The following is a 10433-nucleotide window of genomic DNA, read 5'->3' on the forward strand; positions in this document are numbered from 1 at the left end:
TCACGTGCTTTTTGGCCATCTGTATGTCTTCTTGGAGAAACACAATTTCTGCCCCTTTTTATAAAACATAATGGGCAGATTTTATATATATATACGTATGTATGTATGTATGTATGATGAGCTTCATGAAGTGCTTGTATATTGGAAGGTAATCCCCTGTCTGTCACATCATTTTCAAATATATTCTCCCATTCTGAGGGTTGTCTTTACGTCTTGTTTATAGTCCCCGCCCCACCCCCCACCCCCCCGCCACCTTTGCTGTCCAAAAGCTTTTAAGTTTAATTGCATCCCACTTGTTTATTTTCGTTTTTATTTTCATTACTCTAGGAGGTGGATGCAAAATCATATTGCTGTGATTTATGTCAAAGAGTGTTCTGCATATGTTTTCCTCTAAGAGTTACATAGTATCTCGTGTTACATTTAGGTTTCAATCCATTTTGAATTTATTTTCGTGTATGATGTTAGAGAATGTTCTAATTTCATTCTTTTCTGTGCAGCTGTTCTCCCAGCACCACTTATTGCAGAGACTGTCTTTTCTCCTTTGTATATTCTTGCCTCCGTTGTCAGAGATTAATTGACCGTAGGCGCATGGGTTTATTTCTGGGCTTTCTATCCTGTTCCTTTGATCAATATTTCTGTTTTTGTGCCAGTACCATACTGTTTTGATGACTGTACCTTTGTAGTATAGTCTGAAGCCCAGGAGCCTGATTCCTCCAGCTCCATTTTTCTCTCTCAGGATTGCTCTGGCTATTCACAGTCCTTTGTGTCTCCATACAAACTTTGAGAATTTTTGTTCTAGTTCTGTGAAAAATACCAGCGGTAATTTGATAGGGATTCAGCATCGGTAGGTTGCACTGGGTTGTATAGTCGTTCTGCCAATATTGATTCTTCCAATCCAAGTGATCTCAGAGAGGCAGCAGTGAGCTGTGGCTTTAAGTTTGCCCCTTTGAAAAACGCATTTCTCAAGGAGGCAAAATCTGTAAAAAGAGGTACAGAGTTTATTGTTAGAGACACAGCACAACAAGTAGGAGAGCACACAGAGAAACAGCTTGTTTAGTTAAGACAGAGAAGGCAATGATACACAGTTGGAGAGACAGGGTGTGGGCATCTGTCCTAATGAGGAGGAGTGCAGTGAGAGGCAGTTAAGTCACTTATATAGGGCAGTCCTTTTGGGTCTTTGTTTCCGTTTGGCCAGTTATCCTGTTTCTTTTCTCACACCTGACCTGCCCTAGGACCCTCCCCAACATGCATGAGCAACTCTATCCCAAGATGCATGCCAGCCCAGAGACCTATGGGGGAGACGTTGCATCACATATTATGGGGTGGGGCCCCTTTGTTTTTGACCCCCAAGGAGCCTTTCTGCCCATGTGCAGTGTCTCTCCTGCCCTGAGAATGGGACACACGTGACCTCTTGCTCTTTTACTCAAACGGAGAGTAGCCCCTCTGTCTCTGCCAGAGCTGTTATCTTAAAGTGTCCTCAGGAGACCAAGCCTGACTATTTACCCTGTATCTCTTATTCTTTCTCTTTCAAAGGGCAAGCCGGAGGTTGATTGTAAATACCTGGACTCAAGCCCACTTGCCTCCTTCCTTGGGAAATGGAAAGCAGAGGCTAGTTGCAAATGCTTGGCCTCACAAGAATATGATCTTTCTTTCCATCTGTTTATGTCATCTTCAACATCTCTCATTAGGGCGTTCCAGATGAGGAACTTTATCCCTTCCCTACCTCTGCCTTTCCCTTTTGGTAATCATACGTTTTCAAAGTCTGTTTCCGTTTTGTTAATAAGTTCATTTGTACAGTTGTTTAGGTTCCACGTGTAAGGGACATTTGTCTTTCTCTTTCTGACTTTCTTCACTCAGTATGGCAATCACTACGTCCATCCATGTTGCTGCAAGTGGCATTATTTCATTCTTTTTATGGTTAAGTAATATTCCGCTGTATATAGGTACCACATATTCTTTATCCATTCCTCTGTCGATGGATATTTAGGTAGGTATTCTTGCCTGGAGAAACCCATAAAAGAGGAGCCTGTTGGGTTACAGTCCATGGGGACGCCAAGACTCACACACGACTGAGCAACTAACACTTTCACTTTCACTTACTAGCATATGAAATGAGCACAGTTGTATGGTAGTTTGAACGTTCTTTGGCATTACCCTTCTTTGGGATTGGACCCCATGAACAGGATAGCAATGTAACAGATTTCTATATAATAATTTTGTACTCTTCAACTTTACTGAATTGATTTATGAATTCTGGAAGATTTCAGGTGGCATCCTTAGGATTTCCAATGTATAGTAACATGTCACATGCAAACAGTGACAGTTTTCATTTTCCTTTTCCATTTTGGACTCCCTTTGTTTCTTTTTCTTCTCTGATTGCGATCTCATACTGTACTTTCTACAGTTTATTAAATAATATGGGTTTACTGAGATTAATTTACATAAAAACCTAAGTGCCTACAAACATTCGATTATGGAAACACCACTACAATCAACATAAAAAGCATTTTCATCAGCTACAAAATTGTTTCATTCTCTTTGGTAGTTTAACCCCTAATCTCAAGCCCGAGACCCTGGCAATCCCCAGTCTGTTTTCTGTGTCTATAGTTTGGCCTCCTCAAGAATGTGAAGTAAATGGAATCGGGCAGTATGTAGATTTATCCATTTGGATTCCTCAGAGAAAAGAACATATCGGTGACTTCTGGACGTGCAATGTACATTTATGTCACCTGAGTATAGTTACATGGGTTGATTGGTTCGTGATTATTTGTGATACTGAGGGCTCACACGCTCCACAACGTGTATATGTATGGTCTGTTTAATTCAATGTAATTAATCTTTTATGTTTGGAAGGGTTATTTTAATAAAAAGCAATAGTAAATCCTTTTCAAAAAGTGAATCATCCTGGTAAAAGTCAGGCTGGCAGATACCTCAAGAGGACTAGGGAGGAAGAAGTGATTGGCTTGGAACAAAAGGGGGGTTCGAAACTACAGGCCTGTTCTCCATCTGCATCTGAGCAGTACTTACCAGGCCTTCAAGATCGCACGAGCACAAGGGCATCAAGCACACCACAGTCATTCAAACACTGGGACACTCCAGGGACTGGGATAGTTACCCAGGGATAGTCAAGGTGGAAAATCTGGCAGCCCCAGTGTGCCCGGCCGAACCTGGCCAATGCAGGTGAAACTTACCCCACATTAAGTCAGCTGAGTAGCAGCCTTCATTGCATCTGCAAGCATAACCCACTGTTATCACGCAAAGGAAAATACAAGCCAACTGCAGGGATTAGGACTTGGACATCTTTGGGCAAGTTTACTGTGCTCACCACCCCAGGCTCCCTCTTCAGGACTCACCTCCTCTACCTTCTTTGTTTGTGCCAATCTCCCTCAAGAGTCCAGAGAGAGAGGTAGGCCTGGGGCTGGGGCTGGGGCTGGGGCTGGTGGGGTGGGGGTGTAATGGGGAGGGAGCCTCTTCCCAGGTGTTGGACAGGCAGGATGGGGCCTAGGGCTCTCCAAAGCAGCTGTCACTGTCTCCCAGGCTGGAGAAGGGGCATGAGGGGGAAAGGCAACAGGGGTGCACCGAATGAGGCTGGGCTTCGGCCTTCCTCCTACCCTCTGGGGCGCAGATGTATTTCTTTAACCTATGCCTCAGATTTCCCGCTGGAAGTGGAAGGCTTGGGGCTGAGCCAAGGCCTGTGATGTATATGTTTCCAGCAACATTATAGTGAGGTAGTTGGTCTGAACTGTGTGCCCAGAGGAGGGAAGGGAGCCTGGTGAAAAGTGAGCGAGGGGTTGTGTTCACGCCCTCGCACCTCCACTTCCATGAGCTTCTCCAACTTCCTCACCCTGGTGACCACAGTCCCGTGCCCCACTCTGCCCAAGGGTGGTGCTGATGCTGGTGCTTGACTTCGCCCCAGGCACAACTTACCTACGTGTCTCGGTGGGCAGAAACCTCAGCGGGAAGGTCTCTGCCAAATCTACTCACTCGGACAACAGCGAGATGTGCTACACCACCAGGCAATAACCACCGGATCAGCTGTAAACTAAGTGATCAGGCCCTCCTGCTCCAGGGAGGGGTCTGAGTGGAAGGAGTAAGTCCCACGCATGTTCTTTGCTGACCCTGAGGTCTGTGACTGGCCCAACCCTCGTGCTCTGTCCACCTGACCTCATGCCATGAGCCCCGGAAGGAAGTCAAGGTCAAAATGTGGGGGAAGGGCGGGCCCGCGGGCTCCCCATTGCTCAGGTGCAGTCACCCCTAACTCCCCACAAGTAATCCAGGTTGGGGGGGGGATCTCCTGTTTCTAAGATGGGCAGCCACGTCCCAGGTAGTCTCCGGAGCCACCCTTCCCATTTTCACTCATCCACACCCTCAGCAGTTGGCAGACATCACAGAATCGCAAGGTAGGATCCAGTGCCTCCTCCAGCGACTCCAACATTTTGGGATGTCCTGTCCTGAGGTTTGGTGAACTGCATCCTCCCCCTTCTATGTTTTGGGAACGTGACAACACCCCTTGAATAAAGGAGATCCGACCCTTGCTTCGGCTCACTCAGTGCCTTACAGAATCTGGACCAGGCTCTATTTCCATTACTCCCCGAATCACACCTTTCTGCCTCAAGGGGCATTATCCCTGATGACTTTAATTCACCCAGAGAGATGCCCAGGCACCAACTTTGAATGTGCTACCTACCATCATACCCTCTTTTGTGAAATAAAACCGTGGTCTTTCAGGAAGGGAGTCAGGCAGAACCTACCCTCATTTCACTCCAATACAAATGTGTCCCTCTGAGTCTCAGGCTGGCACAGCCCTGGGGTCTTGGCTGAGAGAAGGAAGTCCTCCCCAAACTTCAGGGCGGGAGGGAGGGACGGGAATTGAACATGGATTTCAGACTCAGTCTTGTGTGCCCTAACAAGTAGTCTGGGAGACTGAGCTGGGACACTCCGGGAAGTATCATTTGCAGGAAAATCTATGTCATGGGGCTGGTGGAACGGTATTTGATGGAGACCCTGTAAGAACACAGACTTACCAACCATACTTGTCATAGAGCCTGATGGGCCCGTTTCCACTCAAGGGCAGAGAGACATCCAGGCTGCAGGAGTGTAGGCTGGTCAGTTGGTTAGGGCAGGGAGGATATGAAAGCTCCAAGGACCGGACCATCCATCTCTAGCTGTCAGGGTGCACTCTGCCCCAGACTGGCACCAGACGCCTCTCCTGACCTCCAGCTCAGCAACTAACCTGAGCTTTTCTCCTGTGTTCCCCTGTGTTCCCCTGAGCTTCGATCCTGCTCCCCAGTTCAGCGGGTCCAAGATTCATCCTCATGCCCTTTACTGAACCCAAGGAAGGGGAAGCCAAAGTTTTGGTGCCTGAGTCTCAGGGGTGAGTGCTGAAGAGAGCGGGGAGAGTACGCAGGTTCCTGCTTGCAAGGTGGCTCCGGGGGTGGGGTGGGGTAGGGACTCCACTGAGAGGGTAGGGCAGGGGAAGGGGGAAGATGAGCAAACCTGTGCCTGTTACCACCTGCTTAAGTAAACATGCAGGCAAGGTCATCGATGGCAAGCCAGGGGAGAGATCGAGGGTGCTCTGACAGGAAAGCAGAGTGGTCGGGGTAAGCAGGACAATGAGTTCAGTGAGGGAAGGGTGAAAGACTGGAGCTCTGTAAGGGGGTCATGACTTCCTTCTGACAGGGAGGCAGAATGGCAGCAATGAATGGAAACTCCTAAAGCCCAGAGGAGGGTGTTTAGAGAACTAGAAGAGGGCCTTCAGGGAAAAGGGGGGACGTGCCAAGGTGGCCAGACAGAGCCCACACAGAACACACACTAGGGGCGCTCCGCTGGCCTGACGGCCTGGATGGTAGCACAGGCTGACCCAGAGTGCCCCCCACAGGATGCCAGAGGTACTGTTGTGGAACAGGCTCTGATACGGAGTGGCTCCCCACCAGGCCTTGCCCCATTCCCCCAACCCCTACCCCCCAGAGAGAGGACAGAACACAATATGAGAAGCCTTTTAATCAAAAACTGCTGTGAAACTGGGGCAGACAGGGGGCAAAACAAGGGGCAGAGGATGCCCTGGTGGAGGCAGAACAGGAGGCAACAAGCTTGGCCACAGCTCGTCGGCCCCGGAGGTAACAGCTGCTCCTCTTGCCGGAAGATACTGGGCTCAACCTCTGAAACAGCAGAGTCAGGGAAGAGCCTCAAGCCAGGGCCAGCCCACGGCCCTGCTCAGCAGCCAGGACTGTGGGAAGGGGTGTGGGGTGTGTAACACTCACTTCAAAGGATCCGGAACTTGTCAACCTGGTACTGCATGGAGGCTGCAACAGGGAGAGGCATAAACAGGTGCTCTAGACAGACGGACATAGAAGCCTGTCCCCCTGTCCCCGTGGGGAACCACCTAGCCCTGCAACCTGAAACCCACATACCCCCAGCCCTGATGCAAAGAGCTCTGGGCCTCGTCACTCCCCACTACCGGAATTAAATGTGGAGCCATTTCCTAAAAGGAAACAAAATGTGCCAGCAGCTCTCAAGGTCGGGGCCACGCCCAGACCATTCAAAAATTGTCTCACAAAGAATCCAACAAGAACCTCCGAGGCCACACCAGATCAACAAGGCATCTCTACAAGTCCTATCAGAAGGAGCTCTCTAGGACTCGCCTGGCTGGCAGAGTGTGCACGCAGTCCACACAGCACTTTGCTCCTTGTCCACACGCCCAGCTGAACATGCACCGCCCGCTCCAGGGTCAGGCGTGATAGGTTCTCCTCCCCACAGGAATGCTGGTCCCTACGAGGCCTCCTGCACCGGCAGCCCACCCACCCCAAGGGCCCACCCCACTTCTGCACTAAGAACCCACTGCTCTCTGTCCCTGGTTCCTCATACCAAGTTGCTCCTTAAGGTCGTCTATTTCTCTCTGTAGCACCAGACACTAGGCCAGCAGACACAGCAGGAAGAGAAATGGTTAGTATACACCCGCCTCCCCTCTCCTCCTCCTCTCCTCTCCCCCCGGGCCCTCCATCCCAAAGCCAGGTGTCTAGACTGGCAAGGGAAAGACTTTCCTCAGAGGAAAGGAGGTGGGCTCCCTCCCTGGGGTGTGGGATGGGGACGGGGTGGGGGGCGGGGGGGGTGCCCACACATGTCAGTTGAACTTGGACCCAGATCCCACCATGGGGTTTGGGTGTGCATTTCCAGGAGCCAGAAGAAGCATTACCCGAGGACAGCCCTGCCTTGCAGGTGGCTGCTGCCGCCTTTTCGGTCTTGGGGGATGGTCAGTTGGTTCGTGGTCACCTGACAGGGAAAGGACACACAATCCAGCTTCCCAGGCTCCCAGTGAGGTGGAAAGGGCCAAGCAGGGTCTAACGTGAGGTGAGGTAGTACCACCCTCTGCTAGCATCAAGCCTCCCCGGCTCTGCCCGGCAGGCAGCCCAAACCTTCTCTCTGGGCCTGCCCCTCCTATTCCTCAGGGGCAGCCATTTTACCACCATGGTCCCGAAAGACTGTGGTTCTGGGTTCGAGCCTCCCAGAGCGGCAGCCACGGCCAGCACCTGGGAGAGCAATGTGGGCGAACAGCACTTCACAGAAAATGCTATTAGCCTGCAGGTCTACGCCCAGAGTAGCTGTTGGGGCACTGCCACCGATCACCCCTGCCAAACAAATCCCACACAGAAGGTGATGGGGCCAGGGCTAGCCCTGCTGACACCTGTTTCCCATGGAAGAGGCAGCCTGAGAGCAAGGCTGAGGCCCCAGAAAAGAGAGAGAGAGAGACAGAGGTTTCTGCCCTCACCCCTGGTTCCCTGCCCCCATATCAAAACCCAGGACACTCACCTGAGGGGCCAGGCCCTCTGGGCATGACTTCTCCCTTGTTCATGGCCACGGGCTCTGAGTTTCCTGAATCCTGCCCGCCTCTGATGTTGACGTTGGTGCTGCTGGGTTCTCCTTGACGCACCCGTGGACAAGACGCCGGTGCCCTGTCAGTGGTCAGCTAAGAACAAAGATTTCTCACTGACCTGGAGTAAGGATGTGTGTGTGTGCGTGCACCTGTGCGTACCAGTGCATTTATATGTCTATGTCTGTGTGTGTGAGACCTCGTGTGATTCAAGACCGAGCTGAGGCAGGGAACTGGAAAGGAAACTGAAAGGCTGATCTCTTCAGCACATTCCCTCTAAGTCAGCCCCAGGCCAGCAGGCAGAGCTGAGCTGGGGACAACAGTGTGGCACTGAGAAAGCCTGGGGCCCCTGCAAGGAAGGTTTGGGGATCATCTAGGAAGTAGGATTCAGGAAAGTGATGTGTCTAAACACTGAAGCTCTGTGAAGCTTTTAAGGGGCCCCTCAAATCAATTCAGCTACCAGCTCTCCCTTCCACTCCAGCCCCAGCCTGGCTGGAAACAGGCCAAGGGTGGAGAACCCAGCCCAGCACACCCAAAGTGCTACCTTAACGTCTGTCCCTAGTAAAAGACCCCAATCTGGCATCCTAATGACCCAGTGACCGAGGGCCACCCAATGACCACCCCTGAGGGATGGACAGAGGGAGCACGGGTGAAGACCTGTGTCCTGGGGAGGATGGCAGGGGGAAGAGGGGGGAGCGAGGAGGGGCCTGGCCTACTCACTCGGCCCTTTGGGAATGGGTCTCTATTTGGGTCGTTGTCTTCTCCGGACACCGCCATCGTTGCCACCAACTCCCGTGCCCGCCTAGCCATGGATTTCTTCCGAGTGCCGGTTTGCTTGGATTCTTTGGCTCCCAAAGGGACCAAGGCATACTTCTTGGACCTCTCAAGCAGCGGGATGCCGGAGACTGGGGGGAAGGTGACCGGATCCAGGGGAGTGGCCGAGATTCCCTGCTCCCAGGAAGGGAAGGTTCTCCCCGGGGCAGGTTTGGAGACGCCCCTGAGGGATTTCTTCTCCTGGACCCCCTTCCTCCTAGGATTGGGCCGCGGTAGGCTGCCAGTAGTGGCAGCTGCAGTAGCTGATGCTACTGCTACTCTCGGGTACCTGGGCAGGCTGCCCCCCTTCTCCTTGAGCATGCTCTGCAATTTCTTAGAGGGAGAGATGTCCCCCTGCTCTGCATCGCCCTGCCTGACCTGCCTTTCCACAACCGAGATTAATCCTCGCAGAGCCGAGGACTGGCAAGTGCCTGGCACGTTAAGGAGATTCTCCCTGCCTTGGACTTTTGAGTGTTTGGGTGTGTCCCCGGGGCCCTTGGGGCTGTTGAGCTTGGCCTGTCCTCCGTCTTTGCCATAAATGCTCACCCTCATCAGCTCTATCTCACTGAACTCATCAGAGGACTCGGAGTCGGACAGCAGCCCGGCTGGGCTTTCTGAGGGGGGCCGCTGGCGATCCACAGCCACCTTCAACCTACTCTTACTGCCTCTCTTAGGGTTTCCCCCAGCCCGGCCCGCCTCGAGCCTGCCAACCTCGAGAGGGCTGGCCTCAGCCTGTGCCTCTTCCCCAACCCTCTGGGCGGCCACGCCTCGACTGCCGGGTCGCTCCTCGAGGGCCCACAAGGGAGACCCTTCGCCGACCACGTAGCTCTCCGGAGACAGGCATCTGCGGATGCCCAGCAAGTCCAGGTTGGCCAGCTGCTGCAGGATGGCCGCCACTGACTCGTCAGCCAGCTGCAGGACGTCCCCCTGGTCGTTGGCCGGGGAACCAGGCCGGCCTTCGCGGCCACACAGCACCTGCCCTCCCGCTTCCGTTACCTCCCGCTCTGACTCAAAGCACTCAGGATCTAGGAAGCCATCCCCACCCTCACCCTCGCCGTTTCGCGCTGCCCCCGGCTCAGGGCCGGGGCTGGGTCCCTGCAGAGCTGTGGAGCGGACCTCAAGGCCGCTTGTGTGCTCCCCGCACTCTGAGCTGAAACCCACTCCCCTAACAGCCGCCTCATCATCTGAGGAGCTCATGTGGCGACCTGGGTGGCCGCGGACCTGGGGCGGCGACGATTTATCAACCAGGTCGAGGGGGCGGCGGCGGTAACGGTCAGGGCATGCGAGGCGGGCGGCGTCTGGAGCGCGCCATAAAGCAGCACGCGCAGGCGATCGCAGCAAATCTCGCGAAGCTTTCAGCATGCCAGCGCTGCGCCTCCTCATTGGTCCGGTTCCTGCCAACCAGCACGCGCCTTCTTTGCCCGCCCCCTCGAGGTGTAACCAATGGGGTCGAGGGCCTCCTGTGGTTTGCTGCCAAGCCCAAAGGCCATCGCAGCAGATGGCGAGTTGGTGGCTGAAGGTGATGCTGCGTGTATACCTCTGTCAAGCCTCTCGTCCCACCTCCTCCTGTCCCACCTCCCCTTTCCGGTTAGAGTCACAGCCCTGAGCCCTGACTGTGTACAAAGTGGGTGGAGCAGGAGGCAGGAAGGTACTGAGGGCGCTGGTCTCCTGGGAGGTGAGGATGAAACGTCAGGATGGAGGCGCTGGGCGCCTAGCACGTGCTGAAAGCATTTGCCAGCCTCCCTTCCACCAC

The 10433-nt window shown here is 53.2% G+C and overlaps 1 protein-coding gene across 3 annotated transcripts; it reads right to left on the reverse strand.

Moving 5' to 3' along the window:
• Positions 1 to 5982: 5982 nt before the first annotated feature.
• Positions 5983 to 10063, reverse strand: LOC145535493 (uncharacterized protein CXorf49 homolog). 3 transcript variants are annotated; one of them, XR_014075438.1, is made up of 7 exons: positions 8588 to 10037; positions 7807 to 7963; positions 7193 to 7269; positions 6865 to 6910; positions 6411 to 6481; positions 6261 to 6302; positions 5983 to 6158 (listed from the first exon to the last, which is right to left on the reverse strand). XR_014075438.1 is itself a non-coding variant. In XM_081563932.1 (6 exons), the coding sequence occupies exons 1-5, from the start codon at positions 10061 to 10063 to the stop codon at positions 6262 to 6264; spliced, it is 1797 nt and encodes a 598-aa protein (XP_081420058.1). In that variant the 3' UTR covers positions 5983 to 6158; position 6261. The 3 variants fall into 3 exon arrangements, 1 of the variants encoding a protein (XP_081420058.1); XM_081563932.1 differs by lacking the exon at positions 6411 to 6481 and having other exon boundaries at positions 8588 to 10063; XR_014075439.1 differs by lacking the exons at positions 6411 to 6481; positions 7193 to 7269.
• Between the last annotated feature and the right edge of the window lie 370 nt (positions 10064 to 10433).

This window comes from Giraffa tippelskirchi, chromosome X (assembly GCF_054371585.1).
Source record: "Giraffa tippelskirchi isolate mGirTip1 chromosome X, T2T-mGirTip1v1.2.pri, whole genome shotgun sequence".
In the NCBI taxonomy this organism is placed as follows: Eukaryota; Metazoa; Chordata; class Mammalia; order Artiodactyla; family Giraffidae; genus Giraffa; species Giraffa tippelskirchi.

Bases quoted from the DNA above. Each gene is read 5' to 3' on its own strand.
- LOC145535493 (XM_081563932.1), bottom strand. From the start codon at position 10,063: ATGAGGAGGCGCAGCGCTGGCATGCTGAAAGCTTCGCGAGATTTGCTG. The intron at 7,964-8,587 runs GTGAGTAGGCCA...CTTTGTTCTTAG, and splicing joins ACCCATTCCCAAAGGGCCGA to CTGACCACTGACAGGGCACC. The intron at 6,303-6,864 runs GTATGAGGAACC...TCCCTGTTGCAG, and splicing joins CGACCTTAAGGAGCAACTTG to CCTCCATGCAGTACCAGGTT.